General features: G+C 43.3%; 1 protein-coding gene across 3 annotated transcripts in view; it reads left to right on the top strand.

The window, feature by feature from the left end:
* The window catches only part of ABHD6 (abhydrolase domain containing 6, acylglycerol lipase), a 40,632-nt gene that overhangs the window by 6,013 nt on the left and 12,709 nt on the right, over window positions 1-21,910 (top strand). For all 3 annotated transcript variants that reach the window (XM_026723513.2, XM_087923801.1, XM_087923802.1), the window contains exons 2-4: window positions 6,846-6,995; window positions 12,606-12,762; window positions 13,742-13,855. In XM_026723513.2, the coding sequence (XP_026579298.1) occupies window positions 6,877-6,995; window positions 12,606-12,762; window positions 13,742-13,855 (390 nt within the window). In that variant the 5' untranslated portion in view covers window positions 6,846-6,876. The remainder of the gene's footprint in view (window positions 1-6,845; window positions 6,996-12,605; window positions 12,763-13,741; window positions 13,856-21,910) is intronic.

The following is a 21,910-nucleotide window of genomic DNA, read 5'->3' as shown; positions in this document are numbered from 1 at the left end:
AACCACAGTTAGCCTGTTCACTCTGGATTTTCAGGACTGACCTAATTAAACTTCAGGTTGCTGAACACATACAGCTGGGTGTGCATATGTAACACACTCTGAGCGCTGAGCAAGAAATTGCTAATGCAGTGTGTTGTGTTGGCTGCAATCAGGAAATGATGCCTGTTCTCAGCCTACAAGGAGTGAGGGAAAGTTTTATTAAAAGAAAAACATCAAAGTGGCAACAAAGGTTTATTGTGAGTTAGTTGTCCTTTCTGCAATTACATTTTTAGTGTTTTTCTAAATGCACTTAGGGTCCTAAATGCATTTGAAGTCATGTTTCCTTTCAACGAGATTCATTATGTCTTCTCTCTTTGTGATACTTTTTAATTCCCTTTCAGTTGAAATCTCTTTACCAGAGAGACTATATTGGAGATTTACAGCTCCTCCATAATTTACAAATATGGACAGGGGTGGGATTCAAATTTCTTAACAACTGGTTCTGTGGGTGTGGCCTAATTTGTGGGTGTAGCTTGGTGGTCATGTGACTGGGTGGGCGTGGCTTGTATGTAAATATTATAAACATTGATGTAAATATTGATTTTTTTTAATTAAAAAAACGTTTATTCCAAAGCAGGCAGGCAGATTGAGTTGCTCACAGAATCACAGATTAAATTAGAGATCTATCTATTTGCAATTGGCAACCTGAGTCTGCACTGAAAAGCTTCAATCCTAAAGAAGGTTCAGCTCTGCTTTTAGATTAGCTAGAAAGCAAGAAATCCAAGGATTTCCTGCTTTCTAGCTAATCTAAATCTCCTGGCAGAGCAGAACAGCTGATGGTTGGGGAAAAAAAAGGAAAAATAGCAATTTACCAAACCAGGCAAGTTGGATGGCTCGCATGCCAGGTAAGGAGTGAGTGGGCGGGGAGAGGCCGGGCCAGCCAGTGGAGCGATTTGATGGTTCTCTGAACTGGAGATAATCGTGTGTGCAGCGTTTGCAAGAAATCATCAGCTGTGCTGCCTGGACAGCTGACAAGTGCTGCGCTCCGGTGTGCAGCGTTTGAAAATCCTCTTGTTTCCTGCTTTTTCAACCTCAGCTGTGTCGTGCAAAGCAGCTAAAGAGGGAAAAGCAGGGAATAAAGGACAGCCTAGAGCCTGGGCAGGCGGGTGGGCCAAACACCGAACTGGTTCGGTGTCAGCTGCTCTTCTCAGCTGCTGGTTCTATAGAACCGGGCTGAACCGGTAGCATCCCACCCCTGAATATGGACTTAAACATAAAAATAAGCTTATAAATGTGTAGCAAATCTGACTTAACGAGGCTTCCAGAAAAAACTCATTAATTTCTCAAAGTATAATCTGTTCAATCCACTCTACTTTTAGTCTCCCATTCAGATTGCAATCTGGTTTCAAGGCTTTCTCTGTTGTTCTTTGCCTTTAAAAAAATGTTTGTTGCTTTCCAAAACACGGAAGAGGTGTTCCAAAATACCAAGGGGTATTTGTGTTACTTTTAATTTTTAACCTGTTGACTATTTACAGTGATTAGATACACACCATGCTCTCCTTGCTTAAATATTGTAGATTGCCATAAATTGGAAGATTGTATTGTGTGTATACATACAATATTGAATATGTAAGTAATATATGATACTTCAATTTAAAAAGTAAAATAGTTTTAATACGGCGAAAGGACACTCAAAAAGTGTGAACTGCTTAGATGTCTTCTTAAGGGGCTTAAGATGCGCATTCTTAAAGATCCGCACTTTGTTCATATGATACATAAAGAAATGCTAAATTGCCTTCAGAAGTTGAGGGTGTTCCATCGTTGGAGGTTTTTAAGAAAAGATTGGACTACCATTTATCTGAAATGACACAGAGTCTCCTGCTTGAGCAGGGGTTGGACTAGAAGACCTCATAAGGTCCTTTTCAACTCTTTTATTCTCTACTTTCTAGGGAAAGAAAGAATGAATTAAACCTCATTTGAATCCATGCTGAAAACCTGAATATGATAAACTATCCTCTAGGATAGTACTACATCCAAGATGTAGTAAAGGTTTCACCTCCCTAATTCCCATTTTACACTCTTCATCCCTGAAAATACACCCGCCCGGCCCCCGCAATTGTCCCTTCATTTTTTTGCTATGGAAACAATACAATGAGCCTCTGTGGCGCAGTGGTTAGAGTGCACTACTGCAAGCTACTTCTGCAGCCAGCTGCCTCCAATTTGGCAGTTCAAATCCCACCAGTCTCAAGGTTGACTCAGCCTTCCATCCTTCTGAGGTGGGTAAAATGAGGACCCAGATTGTTGGGGGCATTAGGCTGACTCTATAAACTGCTTAGAGAGGGCTGCAAAGCACTGTGAAGCGATATATATAAGTCTGAGTGCTATTGCTATAATGATTTTGGGAGACCTTCTAAATCTATGGCCTTTAGAAGATAATCATAGAAGCCAAGATAGTCCCCAGCCTTTTGGAAGTGTCTTTCTAGGGAAACACTCCCGAAAGGTTTACATTAATTTAGAAAACAATTTCTTGCAGTTGAATGAATCAAGTTATATATATCAGGGGTCTCCAACCTTGGGCCCTAAAGCTGGCTGGGGAATTCTGGGAGTCGAAGTCCACCAGGCTTCAAGGGCCCAAGGTTGGAGACCCTGTCTCTTCAATAATCTTTCCTCTTCTGTTTCTCTGTTAACTTTCAAATACTTCTCTAGAGAAGCATCTGTCCTTGAAGCCAAGTAGAGGCTCTCCCAGAACCAAGGATCTGGCCATTTCCGTCTCCTTTTCCAAGAGAAACCCAACCCATTGTTTCTGTTCATTCTTTTGTGACATCAGTGATTCCGGTGTACAGTACCTGTTTGTCAATTCACTTTTAATTGAGCACCCATTTATATGTGATAACTGGGTTTAATTATCAAGTTGCACTTGGCCTTTATTTAAATACTGTATACCTTCATGGATGTATATTATGAGATCTTACATTAGGGACATATTAGCATATTTAATAACTCAGAGATGGTGGTCGGAAAGAGTTAATTAGTGTGTTTTGCAAATGATCTGTGATCAATATTGCATTAATAGTTTTTGGAGTTTGCTGTGCATTGAAATTCATTGTGTAAATGTAAACAAGAAATATAATTTTGCCAACTGTTGTATGTGCTTAAATTAGTAATTGAACAAATGTAAGTAAGCCTAATTCTTGAATAATTTAATGTTTTATTTGGTGGTTTAGAGAACTATTTTTTTTAGTGTAGTCTCCTAGTCTCTTCATTAGCTGGGCATTGGGTTCTGCTGAATCCTGCCTCCAAAGTGGAGTGAGAAATGTGATTTTTGGATTTCAATAGTCAGATTATCCTCTGTCCAGGTTGATTTTGTGATTGGGTGCCCATTGGTCATAGTATCTCTCCTATAGAAATGCCCCTGCAGATGTCCCCCCTTTATTTGGTCATCTTTATCTTTGATCCTGAAATTTAACTGAAGGAAAATACTGCTATCCAGGGGTGGGATTCAAATTTCTTAACAACCAGTTCTGTGAGTGTGGCCTAATTTGTGGGCGTGGCTTGGTGTTAACATGACTGGTTGGGTGTGGCTTGATGATCATGTGACTGGCCGGGTGTGGCTTGTATGTAAATATTGTAAATATTTATGTAAATATTGAATTTTTTTATTAAAAAAGAGCAACTTTTACCCAAAATCAAGCAAAGCAGGCAGGCAGATTGAGTTGCTTGCAGAATCACAGATTCACTCAGAGATCTCTCTTTCTGCAATCTGCTGCCTGAGTCTGACACATAAAATTTGCTTGCAAGCAAACTCACAAAATTAACTCACAACACACCATGTATGTAAATATTAATTTTTTTTATAAAAAAGAGCAACTTTTACCCCAAATCAGGCAAAGCAGGCAGGCAGATTGAGTTGATCACAGAATGACAGATTCACTCAGCGATCTATCTTTCTGCAATCTGTTACCTGAGTCTGCACTGAAAAATAGAAGCTTCAGTCCTAAGGAAGGTTCAGCTCTACTTTTAGATCAGGTAGAAAGCAAGAAAACCAACGATTTCCTGCTTTCTATATATCTAAATCTTCTGGCACAGCTGATAGTCGGAACAGCTGATGGTCAGGATAAAAAAAAATGGAAAAATAGCAACTTATTAAAAATTAGGCGAAGGCACAACACAGGCAAGTTGGATGGCGCGCATGCCAGGTAAAGAGTGAGTGGGTGAGGAGGGGAGGGGCGGGGCCAGCCAGTGGTGTGATTTGCAGGTTACCCAAACTGCGCAGAATCATAATAACCAGTTCTATAGAACAAGTCCGACCAGGTAGCATCCCATCCCTGCTATTATCCTGGAACATTTGAAAAAGAGAACAGATAGATTAACTCAGAAGTGTTGCCTGAGATCCTATACCAGTGATGGTGAACCTTTTTGTTGTGATGTGCTGAAAATGCACATGCGTGTGATAGTGTGCGTGTGTGCATGCTGACACCCACAATGCAATGCGCCCCACCCCCCCTGCATGTACGCATGACAACCCCCCCCTTACATGCACTGCACATGTGCATGCCTCCCAGCTGATTTTCAGCTCATTTGAGGTGTTTTCGCCCTCCCGGAGGTTCAAGGAAAGCTGAAAAACGGGCCTTCCGGAAATACCGGAAGTGCCCATTTTCAGCCTCCAGAGGGCCTCTGGAGCCTGGTGGAGGCTGTTTTTGCCCTCCTGGAGGCTCAAGGGAAGCCTCTGGAGACTAAAAACAGGCCCATTTCAGCACTTCTGGTATTTCCAGAAGGCCCGCTTTTTGGCCTCCTGAGGCCACAGAGGCTTCCCTTGAGCTTCCAGGAGGGTGAAAACAGCATCAAATGGGCTGAAAATCAGCTGGGGGGCACGCGCATGTACAGTGCATGTGGCTGGGGCTCACATGCCCGCACAAATGGCTCTGCATGCCACCTCTGGCACACGTGCCATAGGTTTCGCCATCACGGTCCTATAGAATATCTATTTTTAGATTAGATGAACAGAGTTGGAAGGGACCTTGTAGGTCATATAGTCTAACCTCCCCACCCAAGCAGGAGACCCTACATCATTTCTGACAAATGGCAGTCCAAATCTCTTCTTGAAAGCCTCCAGTGATGAAGCTCCCACAATTTCCAAAAGCAACCTGTTCCATTTGTTCATTGTTCCCACTGTCAGAAAATTTCTTCTTATTTCTAGGTTGAAGCTCTCCTTGATTAGTTTCCATCCATTATTTCTTGTCTGGTCTTCGGGTGTCTTAGAAAATAGTGTGATGACCGGGACGGGGCACAAAGGCAACACAGTCATATAAGTAAGAAAGGCCCTTTAATACCTCCAAGTTTGCCCGCAATTTCCAGTTACCTTCAGCTGGAGAAAAAACTCTCCTAAGAACAGTCTTTAAGTGGAGGAAATTCAGTCCAAAAACAAAGTACATATAAACTGTACATAAAAATCCACACAAACCATGCTGTAGCAATTAACTGGACAGGGCAGGATAAGGAATTACAGACTTCAAAGGCCAACAAAACACACACAATTGGGAAGATGCCAGGAACCCAGATAAGCCTCGACAAAACAAGATAATACACAATTTGTTTCCAAAAAGTTGGTGTGCACAAACTCTCTTTTTAAACACTGTGTTCCCAGATGCAGCTAATGAAGGGAATCAGGGCCCTTTCCTCCCCTGTAAGCCACGGAACTCACGTTGCTCCATTCTCCGTTCCTCCCTGTGTTCCTTAGGATGAAGAGGGGGTGGGCCTGGATCGTCCTCTGAATTCCCTTTGCCTTGTTCTACCTCTCCCCTGCTCTGCCCAGCTGGACTGTGCCCTTCCCCAGTTTCTTCCATAGCCAACGGAGCTATACTCCCACTCCCTGTCAGCTGCTCGGCCTCCCCCTCGGAATCAGATTCCGACAGGGGCATGACAAATAGCTTGACCCCTTCCTCTCTGTGGCAGCCCCTCAAATATTGAAAGACTGCTATCAAGTCTCCCCGTCCTTCTCTTCACTAGACTAGCCAAGCCCAGTTTCTGTAACCTTCATATGTTTTAGCCTCCAGTCCCCTATTGGCTTCATGCAAGGAAAGCAGCAGAAGCAGCAGAAGTCTTTCTTTCTCTCCCCCAAACTCTACCAGAAATGAGTCTTTATGAGACTTGTTGCACTGGTGCAGCCTCTTGGAGCAGAATGCCTTGCAGTACCAAAGACTCATTTCTGACGGAGTTTGTGGGAGAGAAAGAAAGACTTTTGCTGCTTTCCTTGTATGCAGCCAAAAGCAGAAGAAGCAGAAAGAAGCAGCCCAGGCCAGGTGTGTGGGGCGAGAGGGACAAGTTCCCCTCCTCCTCCCTTTCCCCGCTCCCCTCTCTATGTTGTGTTGTTTGCAATGCAAGCTATGCAAGCCTTGTGTTCCCGCAGGCCATGTGGGTGGCACAGCCTTGCGTTCACACGCAGCCTGGATTAATTGCTTTGTGGGGGGGACATTTCCCTGTGGACCACCGAAATTTTCTCATGGACCACCAGTGGTCCCCGGCCCACTGGTTGGCGACCACTCTTATAGAGCATAATTAGTACTTCATATGATCTTGATTGAATCACTCTGGGGTTTAGGATTGCATTGCCTTTTTTGGCTGCCACCACATACTGCTGGCTAAATATTTAATTGGTTGTCCAGTAAGACTCCCAAGATCCTTCTCACAGTTACTGCTATTGAGCCTGGTTTCACCCAGTCTATATGTGTACTTTTGATTTTTCTTGCCTAAGTGTAAGACTTTACTTTTCTCTACGTTGAATTTCATTTTGTTCTACAGCTTTGCCTTCAGCTTTTTGATGCTTGGCTACTTTGAGACTTATATTTCTACTTCTTTTATCCATGCAGGTGAAGAAAGCAGAAGTGTGAAGAAGGCAAGATGGATGTCGATGTGTTAAACATGTTTGTAATAGCGGGAGGCACTTTGGCCATTCCTATTTTGGCATTTGTGGTCTCCTTCTTCCTGTGGCCTTCAGTACTGATCAGAATATATTACTGGTAAGCTTTTCACTTTGCTTGGCATCACTTTCTGTTGCTTTTATAGAACAAATATGTAGCTGTTGGTATTTGCTTAATTGGAATGAAGAAAGCGACATTTCTTTCAAAAGGGGTTCTTGCTTTCCACCTTGTTTTATACTTGCTTTCTTAGCACTGCAAATTCTAAAAAAAATTGAGGTGCTGAATGGTGCCCAATGTAGCTTGATGTTCCTATGGTGTTCTGCATTTTATTCTCTGGATGGTATAAAGCAGACAGAGTAGCTCCATAAAATATCCAAAACAAAGTCTTTTTTATTGGTACATCAGGTATCCTCATAACTCACATTTGTGACGAAGTTTTTCTTAATGTCCAATCCTTTGCATATCCGTCTTGTAGTGTAGAAATATAAAAAGGTCTCAACCCCCTGATGATTGAAGCATGGTATGAAATGGTGGTTTCAGGCAAGAGTGAGGGAGCCTCCCCCAACCCAACAAGGGTCAATATAGTGACCAATCAGGATTACAGATGTGGTCACGTGACATGGACTACATTTCCCAGGATACCTTTAACTACATTTACCATGATGCATTCCCTTAAGGGGACAGCTCACAATTCCTAAGTAACTATCCCAAATCCTATTAACTCTAAACTGTCTGGACAGCACATATGGTGAGAAGAAGTAAGAACCTAGTGTAAATATTAAATATTAAACCCATTGGAAACATAATATTCTTGATAATAATATTCTTGATAACATAATATTCTTGAGTTGATCTCTGTGTAAAATACCATTGCAGGAAGGTTCCTTATATGAGATTGGATGTAGTGACCATTTAATGGTCCATAATATTGTGATAAGCCAGTAATATTCAAGGATTTCAGGCAGAGGTCTCCTCTATCATCTGATCCTAAAATCCTTTTACCTCAAGTTGTTCAGGATTGAATGAAGCACCCTTGCCAAGCAGAATAGCTGTGGCTTATCTGAGGTCAGGGATGGAAAATTATTTTACAACTAGGCCTGGATGCATGCATAATAGACAACAGGGTGCTAGAATATTTTAATCTCCTGTAAAATTATTGCTACTGTTGATGCTCAGTTAGTATAATACAGAATTCTCTTAACAGCATGTATCTAAGTAGCAAGGCATGTATTTATTCTTGGTTGCTAGGCAGTAGATTTTTACCTAGGTTACTTTGCCTGATTTAGGAAACTAGATCCCCGTGAATAAAGATGTCAGAAGCTTATTTTCTGAATGGGGACAGATTCTTTACCAAATGGAGTCATCCACAAGCTACTTTAAGTGATCACACCAGAGGTGGTATTTAGCAGGTTCTGACCAGTTCTGGAGAACCGGTAGCGGAAATTTTGAGTAGTTCGGAGAACCGGCAAATCCTACCTCTGACTGGAGATTTTACAGTATCCTTCCCCTGCCACGCCCACCAAGCCACGCCCACAGAACTGGTAGTAAAAAAATTTGAATCTCATCACTGGGTTAAACATAAAAGTTAGGTGGGATAAGAATATCATCTTTGATGATCTTAGCAAAAGGAGAATTATTGATGAAGGACTGTGAGAGGGAAAGTGATGTCCCTGTGAACAAGGAGAAAAAAAAGGCAAACTTAACTGTGAGGCATGGAATAGAAACAAAGGAATCAATTTTCCTTTTCACATATATAACACCCATCAGCATAATGCTGCTGTGACCATTATGGGATTCTCCTGTGCCTGGTTGAATCTTCCCTTTCAAAAAATTCCTGCTGGATTGTATATCATCAATAGCTGATTTTTGTCTTTTTTTTTCTTTCTTCATTGTTGGTTGGTGCACAATTTTTCTGTTCTTCCATCAGAAAAGAACAAGCAGCTCAAAATTAACACATTCTCTGGAATAGGGCTATCTGGGAAATTGGTAGCTTCACCGTGAATGCATTACTAACCTCCAGTACCAGGTTGGATCCAGATTTAATAATAGCCAGATAGATTTGCTGAAATTAATAGACTTAAGTTGGGCATGATTAATCTATACCTCTCCAAATTCAGTGGCCCTATTTTTAGAACACCATATCTGCATTCAGTCCAGGATAATGCAGTACATTATCTTGATTTTTTCTGTTCCCTCCTGCCTCCGTCCCCCATCTACTGCAGAAAATTATTGTTTTATGCCTGGGAGCTCTTTCTTTTTCTTTTTGGTTGCCCAGATCTTTAAACCAGGGGGGTAGGCCGGATTGATGGAGGAAGGGGGCTGGAAGACTGTGCCTCATTTTTTGAAGCATTGGGACGTTTTAAAGAATTTTAGTAAAACAGATGTTTTGGTGCTTACTTAATTGCACTGCCTGGATCCAGCAGCTTGTTCAGGAGTTGGAGCTGCAAGGCTGTATATGGCTCCTGATCTAAATGGTAAATAGACATGGGTACAAATGTATGATGCAAGAAAGGGTATTCAGGAATTGTAAATAACAACCAGTACTTGTAACAGCTACAGTTGGGTTTTGTTCTATTTGGCATTGTTTCCAGCTCTCTGTTTTGCTCTGCTGTGATTGAGGCTTGATCTTGACAGTTATGTCAAAATAAAAACCAGGGATCTCCAATTTTGACAACGTTAAGACTTGTGGACTTCAATTCCCAAAGCTGGCTGAGGAATTGTGGGAATTGAAGTCCACAAGTCTTAACGTTGTCAAGGTTGGAGACCCCCTAATCAAAACGACTGCTTTGTCTTCACCATGATTCTCTGGAAATACACACAGTGGCAAAGTGCTGATACTTCAGCTTTCCCCCCCCACAAATTCAAGGGCATTGAAATTCCCCTTTTAGTCAGACTAGAAACATTTTCTGTCCTGTACAGGGGTGGGCCACAAAAATTATAGCAAATGGTTCTCTGCCCAGTTGCTGGGAGAGCATGGCCTAGTCATCCTCCTGCACCATGGTGTGTGTGTGGGGAGGGGGCATTTTTTCCCTTCCCAGGATCTGGAGGCTTTTCTTGAGCCTCCAGGAAAGTAAAAACAGCCTCCCTGGACTCCAGAGCAGAGATGGCATTCAACTGGTTCTCACCGGTTTGGGCGAACCAGTAGCGGTGATTTGGGTGGTGACCCCTGGCTGGCCACACCCTCAACCCAGTTGCCCGGTCACTCACTTGCTCTGATCGCTGTCCTAGCTTTCCGTACCATGTGGTGGCCTCAGCGCAGCTTGGACGGATGTCCCGTGGCTGCTGCACATGCACACTGTGTGGGCAGCCGCTACACATGCAGTGTGCATGTACAGCAACCCCGGGACATCCGCCTGCCTGCCTGCCCTCCCGGAGCATGCTTTCTTCCTTCTCCCGGTAGATGCACCTCTTCCAGCCTGGTTGGCCCGGCCAGCCAGCAGATGGGTGGGCAGATGTCCCGGGGCTTCTCGCTCCCCCTTGTAGCGAGATGTCTGCAGCTGCTGCATGCTTTTTTGGGTGTGGCTGGAGTCCAGCAGCCGCACCGCAAAAAGCACGCCCTGTTCTATGTGTCAAGCCTGGCAAGTCTGAGCAGCCAGCGCATAGAACAGGGCAGAGCCGGACTATTGGAGAAGTGGAGTGAAGACAGGGATCAGTAATTTTCGCTGCCGCGTGTTCTCTAGCTCCACTGAAAAAAGCACAACATGCACCGATCCATTGGAGAAGCAGAGCGGTTTGTGTCAGTTGTGTTGAGGTAATTCCCCATTAGGAGAATGAGCGCATACAGGGAGACGTATTTGAGAGTAGTGTTTGAATAATACAAACACAGCACACAGATACACTGTACAATAAATGTAGGTTTTTATTTCCAGAAAGGTTTAAGCAAAGTTAAAAAATAAGCAGTCCAAAGCCATTTACAGGTAAGTTAGTCAGTTTTCAGTCCAGGGATAATCCAGTAACAAAGTCCAGTGTCAAAAACAGTTCAGTAACAGACTTACATCAAATCCAAGAATATCAGTCAATTAGAAGGAAAAATGGAGGAACAGCAATACTCTCCAACAGAAGGAAAACAGAGACTCAAACTCTCTTCTGAGATTAAGACCAAGACAACCCAGGTTTCTGGCTCCATCTTATGGCCATTTGAGAAACCACACCCAATTACAATTTTTGCATTTTCTTAAAGATACAGTTTTAAAATATCTATCCTGGTTTATATATTTCCAACCCAAATATCTATTAGGTGACTTATATTCGTAACAAGTTTTATGTTAGAAAATCTGTTTTATTATGTAGAAATGGTAGCAGAGGATTGTTATATAGCCATACAGATTAGTAGCAGAGGATGGCTACATAGAATGGCTGCATATACAGATCAACTAAATTGTACTGTGTACAGCCTTGCTGCTGATCGGTTTTAATTATCACAGGAAGCTCTCCTCAGAAAAGCAGAATCATAGATTATAACCATAGATGCAAACTAAACACTGCCATCTACTGGCTGAATGATTCTGCACAGGTAGTCCTCGACTTACAACAGTTTGTTTAGTGACATGTTTGAAGTTACAACGGCACTGCAAACATAACTTACGATTTTTCACTCTTATGACAGTTGCAGCATCCCAGTGGTCATGTGATTTACATTCAGATGCTTGACAACTCACTCACATTTATGTCAGTTTCAATGTCCCGGAGTCATGCCTTTGGCATCTTTCTGACAAGCAAAATCAACGGGGAAGCCAGATTCACTTAACAACTGGGTCATTAACTGAACAACTGCAGTGATTTGTTTAACAAATGTGGCAAGAAAAGTCATAAAATGGGGCAAAACTCACTTAACAAATTCCTCACTTAGCAATGTGAATTTTGGGCTCAATTGTGACTATAAGTTGAGGATTACCTGTAGTTGTTGTAATATAAAATACATTCTAACATGTATTGCAACAGTTTGAATCCATGGTACAGTATTCATTTGCAAAATTAAATTAGCAATAGGAAGATTACACTTTTGCAATACTAGAATATTTCAAAAGTCAGTCATTGAATATATATTATTAATATGTCCCCAATTCTCATCCTAGATAAAATGAATAAATCATATGTATACAATCTTTTTCTAAGTATTTGATTACTTAGCAAAAGCTTAAAGGAAAGCTAGAAGGTCATGCTAGCATACTACTAAGGAGCCAAAGGCATGACTGAACCCAGGAAATTAACTAAGCCAGAATTCAGGGCTGAAGAGCAACCAATAGACAGGGAAATCTGGAAAGGAAAGCATTGAAGGTTCCAGATACAGAAGATCAAGTGGCCACCCAGGCAGATCATGTTCCCATTAGCTACACCCTCCGTGTCTGCTCTTACCATTCATTGGATATACATCCAGCTGCACTGGATATACTGTATATTTTATTTGTTATATATGAAGTTTATATTATCTCTAGAACAGTTAATATTCTTACAAAATTCTCAGCATTAAAGGAATCATTTTTGATAAATGTCAATGAACAACTTCTTATTTTAATTTTTTTCCCCTTCTAAATTCCAAGATAATCACCATGCTGCTTGAACAACATATAAGCATGTCAGTGTGTGTATGTGTGTGCGATTGATTAGTGTTTGATTAATGCAAAGCAGAAAAGAGGAAAACTAATCTTGGACTGAACTAATTGCATTGCAATTTTTCTCTTTTGCCTCCCCCTCCCCCCTTCTTACTAGGTATTGGCGTCGAACCCTGGGCATGCAGGTGAAATATGCAAATTGTGGTGATTACCAGTTTTGCTATTCTTACCGAGGAAGATCCAGCCATAGACCATCTATCCTCATGCTGCATGGATTCTCGTCTCACAAAGATATGTGGCTTTTTATAATCAAGGTACGCTCTGTTTCTCTGATGTTCGAAGAATTTCATTTTGAAATTCAAGTGTCACCTGAACAATGGATCTTCAATCTGTGTGTGTGTGTGTGTGTGTGTGTGTGTGTGTGTGTGTGTAACTGACCTTCATTGTACCGAATGTATATTTTGTGTTTCCTGCTGTTATCTCGTCTTGTAATGGGATGATTGAAATTAATGATTTGGAATGTTGATGTTTCTGTTAGAATAGTTTATATGCTCAGAAATAGTGTATGAATCAATCCCAGGGTTAAGATAATATATTTTTTGTTAGGAGGGTTACTACCAAAATATCTTTGTTGTCTTCACCGATGTATTTAGGCAAATACACTTGATTCCACTAGGACTGCGGAAAGTATGGTCACTCTTCCACATACCTATCCTTCAGACTGATTTTTGCTAAGTTGGAAATGAATTATGATGTTGGGCCTGGAAAAGAGGATGCACCGTCTTAGCTCTTGGGCCATACAATTTATGTAATAAGTCTTAAAAATGGTGATATATTTGGGCACATGGATTCTTATAAAGAACTCAAGGTTGGTGAAGAGTTTGTGACTGTGCTTTCTCTTGTAAGAAGACTTTTATGTTTTAGAATACACAAGGAGAAACTAAAGGACCATATGTGGCCCACAACCCTAGAATGGAACCTCATGATGGCAAAGACCTGTCATTTCCTGTTGTACAAGAATGCTTTGTGCTGAGCCAATATGTGGCCAAAACAAGGCTGTTCAATTCCATGGGTAAATTTTCTTGTTGCGCTAGGCCAAAATATGCTTTGCTTAATTTTGGCTTAGTTTGTTGTACAAACCCAGCCAATTACAGTTGTTTGCAACTAACTATTGTTGAGTGAGTAATGGCTTAACATAATGTATAAACCAGGATTGTATTATAATAATGATCATACTGGAATGTTGCCCTTTTGATGATAAAGTATCTTCTGCTTCTGCTTGTTCCTTCACAGTTTCTTCCAAAAAATCTTCACTTGATTTGTGTTGATATGCCAGGTCATGAGGGTACCACTCGGTCATCTCTCGATGACTATTCCATATATGGACAAATGAAAAGAATACACCAGGTAAAATCTGTAGAAGTGCTCCATACATTGTTGCAGTCTTTTGGTTTTTTACAGCTTCTAGTTTTGAAGTAATCAAAAATGAATGGGGAGGTATGTTTTCCTTTATATTTGGGGGAAGAAAGCTACCACAGATTTCTTTATCTACTTCTAGTCCTTTCTCTATGCATTGGATTACTTTGTTGGGGACTAAGGGAGTTTAACTATATTAAAGTCCAGTTTAATACAAGTATCGCAGAAATAGAGCACAGACTCTTGGATGTCAAGTTTTTCCTCTGAGGAGATTGTGGCTTTATTTTTTGTGTGTCATAAAATAAATAATCTGCTGTTTATTACATACTTGAGCATATGTGCCATGTGGGGCATGTCAAATTTTTCAACCTTCAATTTCCAAACATTAGGGGTGCTCAAAAGTTGTGACATGCCTTGGGCATTGTAAAGATATTTTGGTTACTTTAATATAATTTAGATGTGCTTGGTAAGTAACTACATAAATACCATAACTTTTTAACGTTTTATTTGTTTCATTTGTGCCAGTGTCTTCTTCCAGTTCTGATTTCTGTTTTTTCTACATAATGCATTTCAGCCAGCAGTGAAAAATGCTGTCAACTCTTCTTAGTTCTTCTGCTCATACAGAATCTATAATTAGTCTTCTGAGGAGAACTTGTAGCACTTCAGAAATTATTTAAGATGTTGCTATGGAAGTCAGTCAATGCTGTTGGGAGAGTGATGAATTTGACATTTATTTATTGAGAAAATTTTTATGGCCATCTAACTTACGCATAATCATCCCAGGCAGCTTACAGCAATATTCCATGAAAATAAAAATAAACCCACAAAATCTTGCAAAAGACACTAGTATCACAGCATCCTGCCAACTCTACATTTGCTGGGCTCACTTCTATCCTAGCCAAATGCCTGGGCTAAGAGCCAGTTCTTCACAGCCCTCCAGAAGATTAATAGCATGGGGACTCTCCAAATGTCAGTGGGAAGGCTGTCGCAAAAGGCTAGGACAGCCATAGACAAGGCATGTCTCCAGGCCAATGCAATACAACCAGGGGTGGGATTCAAATTTTTTAACAACCGGTTCTATGGGCATGGCTTAGTTGGTGGGCGTGGTTTGGTAGTCATGTTATTGGCTGGGGGCCAACTCAATATCACTCACATCAAGGCACGCATCTTCTCGCCTGGCCTCTCATGGCTGTGGGGATGCTGCAACAGTTATAAGTGTGAAAAATAGTCATAAGTCACTTTTTTCAGTGCTATTGTAACTTTGAATGGTCACTCCACATAAGTCAAGTACCAGCAAAGGAAGGAAAAAAAAAACTCCAGAGAAGTTACTGTCAGTCAGTGGTGTATTAACCATCAAGCAGACTAAGCACCTGCTTAGGGCACCAGGCCCAAAGGGGGCACCACAAAGTTGAGAATATGGCTTCGTTTGTACAGTATGTACAAAGGACGGGGGCACCAAGATTTGTCAGTGCTTAGGGCACCAGTGAGCCTTAATCCGCCACTGCTGTCAGTGGTGAAACTCCAAAAGTGGGTGGGGCCACTTTGAATTTATTATTTTTAAATAGATTACTTGCCGTACAAATACCAATAATCAAATAGAAATGCTGCATCTTTTTTCCCCTGTATACCTATTCCTTCATTTTTTTTACGAAAGAAAAAATAATGATCCCTAGATGGCATAGAAATTTGTGGGTGGAGGGGTAAAGGGCCCATGTGGTCCACCCAAGGTGTTCTCTGTAGAGTGTGCCTTCACACACACACAGCTACCTCTAGTTGGAAACCAGCTATAAGTTACAATTATAAATTACACTGTTTTGGATGGTTTGGGTGAATTTGCACATTACTTCTTTGCCTGTCGCATGGAGTTTCTTAACCAGAACTGGATGTGTATCCTGGATGATTACAGCAACCATGATGGTTACTGATTTCAGTTTAAGCCTAACTCTAACTAGACATTGTATGATTGATGTTTACACACTGCTCAGAAAAAAAACATTTCTTTTGAACAGTGGACTAGAAAGGACAGCAACTTGGATTAAGCCCCAGCTTTCCCCCAGAGCCCCTTTTTCAGAATATCCACTGTGTAGTGTTTAAAGTCTTCTAAAAGTTTCTCTGGAATGGCTAGCTGACTTCTAAATGCCTACACCAACTTCTCTAGAGTAGTTGGCTGGTTTCTGATTTGAGAGTGAGATGCAGTGGCATGGGGTAAATGGGAAGACCACAGTGTGAGAAAGAACTGTGCGGGGAACGATGAGCCTTGCTCCTGGCTCATCAGTCCGCCTTCTTCTGGACTCAAGCATCAGGTCTTCTTTATGCAACATACTGAACCCTACAGATGGTACTGGCAAACTGGCAGCCTGTGGGTCAGAATGTGTCATTTGCAGGCCACTCCCACCCCAGCTCCGTGAATGGGAAAAATGTCACATGATAGCAACATGACGCAACAAGTTTGACATCCATGCCATAGAGGATGGGGGTAAGCAAGAGTGTTTTCCCTTGTAAGGCATCGAGAGGTCAGGATGGGTGGTACTCTTCCATAGCTGTTTAGGACTGAGTCTGTGCAAAAGGCTTATTAGCCTAGCTCCGCCCAATGTCAGGCTTCAATGAAGCCGCCAACCCCGTCCGATGGAATGAAGCCCGACACATTACCCTGGTTGGGGGCAATACCCCCAACAATGCCTGGGTACGATACTCCCAGTGCAGCGCCGTGTTGGCATGACCAGCCGGGAGGCATTTCGAAGGCATTTATCAGCTGTTTGGCGGTTTGTTTGGGCTGGCGTCTCAACATACATATAGGAGCTTTTGATTTTGCTGACTGGAACTGATGGTACAAACTATGGAGTTGGAAAATGGGCGTTGTTTACCTGAACGCCACTTTTCCTTGTAGGCAAGACAGGTCAGCGCCACCCTTAGACTGGTTCCCTTCCTGGGACCATGGGTAGTGGGGTTCTCCATTAACTTTCTTGTTTTTTTTACTTCATTAGAGACAACCTGATCTGTCACACAGTCTGCATAAACTGAGGAGGAGTCACCTGGAGTGGGCAGAGCTAGACTAATAAGCCTTTTGCACAGACCCAGTCCTAAACAGCTATGGAAGAACACCACCCATCCTGACCTGTCTCACCTACAAGGAAAAGTGGCGTTCAGGTAAACAACATCCATTCTGATCCAGCTCCCCAAACACCACAAACCCTCTGGAGTTAACTGAAAGATTATTTATTTATTTATTAGGAGTTCCGGCAGACCCACCAAAAAGTTTCTCTCTCAATGCAGGCCTACAAGTCTGGCCAGCTGGCAGATGAATAGTTGTCTGCCATTTTTATCCCCAGAGCTAGGGTGGGGCTTTGTTAGCAGGGTGGCTCTTCCTTCCCAAGGATCAGCCTACGCATTTCCACTGCTCTCCTCTTCCCTGTCTTCTGCACAGCTGGACATCAGGCACTAGAACCAGTTGTTCCTCCTCTTCCTTATCAGTCACCTCCAGACCTGGGGGCTGTTGACTGTCCACCTGAGGCTCCACTTCTGTCTCTCTCTCTCTCTCTGCCAGCTCCACTCCCACTTCCCCCTCGGAACTCTCAGGTTGCTTTGATGCTGACCCTGACTCCCACGCCGCCTCCTCCTCCTCCTCCTCTGATTCCGCTGCTGGAGGGGGCGGCGGCTGACAGGCCACAACAAAGGGAGTCTCACTTATCTTAACAAAGAGTGAGAATCCTTATATCTTTATGGTATTTTTAAAAGTCTCCCTCGCTAAATAGCTTCCTTGAAATTGTTATATATTTGCATACTTGAAATACTGCGTTTTGATTGGCCCGGTAATACTACCTTGTGATTGGTCCATCAATACTGTCTTTGATTGGTCCGTCTATATACTTGTAATCCTGCCTTTGGATTGGTCCGTCTGACGGTGGGAAATTCAAGGAGCCGTCATTGGCCACGAGCTGTGAGCAGCTGCTATAAAAAAAGGCTGCCGCGGCTCCACAGTTGTTCAGTTTGCAATAGATTAATAAAAGAGCTGAAAGTCACACTGGTCTCGACTCGATCTTTCCCACGACTTAACACTGGTGACGAGGATGGGATACTGAGACGAAGGAGACCAGTTGAGCACATGGCAACGAGAACCGAGCAAAGACGAAATGGCCGGCAGCAACTCGCCACCCGCACCATTCAACCCAGGGACGGAGGACTGGGACTCTTACATCGACCGATTCCTCATGTTCCTCGAGAGCAATGAGCTACAGGGGATATCTGTCAACAGGAAAAGAGCCGTGTTTCTGACCCACTGTGGGCCCACAGTCTTCAGGATGGCCAAAGTGTTGGCAAAACCCCAAGACGTGAAGCAGATGGTGTGGCCAGACTTGGACAGAATACTGTGAGCCCATTATGCGCCAGCCGTCTCCAGCCTCATCCGGAGGCACAAGTTTTACAAACGAGACCAAAAAGAAGGTGAGAGCATAGGAGATTTCGTTGCGGTTCTAAGGAACATTGGCGGAGCATGCAACTTTCTCAATATGGATGAGGCCATGCGGGACCACGTGGACCTCGGACTCAGAGATCTCACCTTGCAGAGCCAGTTACTGACCAGACCCAACATCACAGTAACCGAGGCCATCGCAGAAGCTACCGCAGCTGAAGCAGCACAGAAATTGGCAGCCACTATGCAGAAAATGAATAGAGCAACACAGGGAGCTCTAAAAGACCCTAGCCCCGATCCAGACGAGTAGCCAGAGGGGACGTAAAAGACCACTGCCTCTACACACCATGAGGACATCAAATCCATGTTTGAAACCGACGAGGAAGAAGAAGAGATCAATAAACTCCAGGCGGAAAAAAGCAGATGAGACTGAACAGAACGGAAATCAGAATTCCATTGTGCTGGGTGCGGAGGAGACCACCTGTGATCCGAGTACCATTTCCTCGACGCTGTTTGCAGGCACTGTGAAAAACATAGTGCCACTGTGAAACACATAGCCCGGGTCTGCCACAACAGACATAGCTACAGCCCGAGACGAAGAGGAAGCACCCCTCCCCAAGAACAAGAGAGAGACAGACAGGGAGCCATTGGAGCCGAGAAAACAGAAGCAAGCGTTTCAACGAGACCAACAGAAAAGAGGAAACGCATCAAACAATAACCATTGGCCACTCGAGTGCAGCAGATGCAAGACAGGTGCACGTTCAAGTCACCATAGGGGGACAGCCATGCGAGATGGAGGTGGATTCCGGCTCATATCTGTCCATGGTATCGTGGAACACACTAAAGACCCTGATACCAGACATGCAAAGAACAGAATTAGAAAAGCAAAAACTAACACTGAAAGACTACCAGGGAAACAGGATCCCTGTAGTCGGACTCGGACATTTCAAAGTCAAATTCAAAAGACACACAGAAATCCTCCCATTGACAATAGCAGACCAGGATCGCCCTAGTCTGCTTGGACTCGAATGGTTCGCACCTGGGAATCGGCGTGACCAGGATCAACAGCATCACTGAGATGGACTGGGAGGAGAGCCTGATGAGGGAATTCCAGGACGTGTTCGATGGAAAACTAGGCAAGTACCGAGGGCCCCTTTTTCATTCAGTTTGAACCCCAACATAGCCCCAATCAGGCTGAAGGCAAGGCAAGTCCCTTTCGCATTAAAACCAAAAATCGATGAGCAATTGGATAAACTCATCGCACAGAGGGTCTTAGAACCAATAGACCACGCAAGGTGGGAAACCCCAATCGTGACCCCGATTAAGCCAGATGGGTCTGTGTGCATCTGCGGAGACTATAAGGCCACCCTCAACCATGCGCTACAACAAAGCACATGCCCCGTTCTGGTGGTACAACACCTTTTACATTCGTTGGGGGGGGGGAGTTTTTGCGAAGCTTGACCTTGCACAAGCATACCAGCAGTTGCCAGTTGACCCGGAAACAGCGGAGGCACAAACAATTGTGACTCACAGCGGCATTCAAATACAAAAGACTGCAATTTGGTGTCAGCATGGCCCCAGGGGTGTTCCAAAGCTTGATGGAGCGCCTATTACAGGGAATTAAAGGGGTGGTCCCATATTTTGATGACGTGTTGGTATCAGCCAGGGACAAAAAACAACTGGAAAGCTGCCTTAGAGAAGTCCTACAAAGATTTAAAGAGGCGGGACTCAAAGTGAAAAAAGAGAAATGCCAGCTAGCCACCGATAAGGTTGAATTCCTGGGGTAACTTATAGATAAAGAAGGGATCCACCCCACGGAAACGAAAATCAGAGCAATCAAAGAAGCTCCCAGACCCAACAATAAAACAGACTTACAAGCATTTCTTGGACTTATTAACTTTTATAATGTCTTTTTGCCGCAGAAGGCAACGACAGCGGAACCGCTACACAGGTTATTGGATAAGAAAGCTACCTGGACTTGGGGGCGACGAGAAGAAACCACGTTCCAGGAAATCAAAGACTTAATCACATCAGAATCTGTACTGATACAATAAAGCGAAACCTTGCCACTAACAGTAACCTGCGATGCATCACCGTTCAGCGTCGGGGCCATACTCAGCCACACTTTACCGGATGGGAGAGAAGCACCGATCGTGTTCTACTCCAAAACACAATCCAAGGCAGAGAGAAATTACAGCCAATTGGACAAGGAAGTGCTAGCCGCACTAACTGGAGTCAAACGATTCCATGAATACCTTTACGGCAGAACTTTTTCTCTGATCACAGACCACAAGCTGCTTCTAGGAATACTCGCAGGGAACAAGGCCACCCCCAACATATTGTCACCATGGATGACAAGATGGTCCAAGTTCCTTGCCGCATACAGCTACAATTTAATCCACCGACCAGGAAAGAACACATTGCATGCTGACGCCTGAGCCATTCCCCTCTACCTGAATTGGAAGAAGACCCGGCTCCAACCACATCCACCCTACAGATTGAGACATTACCAAACCTGCCCATAACTGTGTCAGACATCGTGAAAGAAACCGCAAGAGACAAAAAGCTGGCGCGAATTTTAAATTGGGTAGGTAAAGTGTGGCCGGAAACCGATCATGACGAGACTTTTAAACCATTCCGGAACAGACAAACAGAACTCGGATGTATACTATGGGGGGATCAGGTTATCATACAGGAAATACTTCAGGAACAAATACTGTATATGTTGCATGAAGGGCACCCAGGTATTGTAAGAATGAAATCCCTGGCCAGGAGTTACGTATTGTGGCCAGGGATGGATAAGGATATTGGGAGATGGGTGGAAACATGCACACAATGCCAAAAAGTCAGACCTGCACCCCCTGCGGCACCTGTACTCGACTGGAAAACACCGAGGGGACCATGGTCAAGGATACACATAGATTTCTCAGGGCCAATGAAAGGACACACATTTTTGATAACAGTAGATGCTTACTCCAGTTGGCTGGAGGTAAGCGTCATGCATTCCACAACAACAGAAGCCTTAATCAGACAGCTGAGGAAGCTGTTCGCAACACATGGGTTACCGGATTTATTAGTCTCAGACAAGGGGCCATAATTCACGGCGTTGACTTTTGAAAGGTTCCTCACCAAACAGGGAATAAGGCATGCCCTAGTAGCATGGATGGGCGGAACGCATGGTTTGGTTTACTAAAGAGACAATAGAGAAACTAGACACGGGTGACATCCATGAAAAAACCCTACCAGTGGAAATAACCCAAATAACAGGACCCCGGTCATACAGAGTAGAGACAGAGGACGGAAGAAACTGGAGGAGACACATAGACCAACTAAGATCAAGAACACTAGGGAGAAAGACTAAAAACCCTAGGAGCGAAAGAGAAGAACACGCACACACACAGGAACCACATCAAACATTAAAAAATAATAGCAACCAAACCAGAGAGGGGAGAGACCCCTCAAACACAAATGAAAGGGGAGGGGGAGACCCTCCACAAACACGAGAAACAGTGAAACAGACCCTAACAACTCACCAACCAACACTGCCAATAGCCCCAGTAAGAATTCGCAATTACTTACCTGAAGATGACTTCGAAAGAAGGGAGCAGGCAGCGGAAAACCAACACAAAACCACTCCT

Source organism: Pseudonaja textilis, chromosome 2 (genome assembly GCF_049901715.1).
Source record: "Pseudonaja textilis isolate UNSWEBS1 chromosome 2, rPseTex1.2, whole genome shotgun sequence".
Taxonomy (NCBI): Eukaryota; Metazoa; Chordata; class Lepidosauria; order Squamata; family Elapidae; genus Pseudonaja; species Pseudonaja textilis.
Note: the sequence above shows the minus strand (reverse complement) of the source record. Positions and strands in the feature narration are given on the sequence as shown.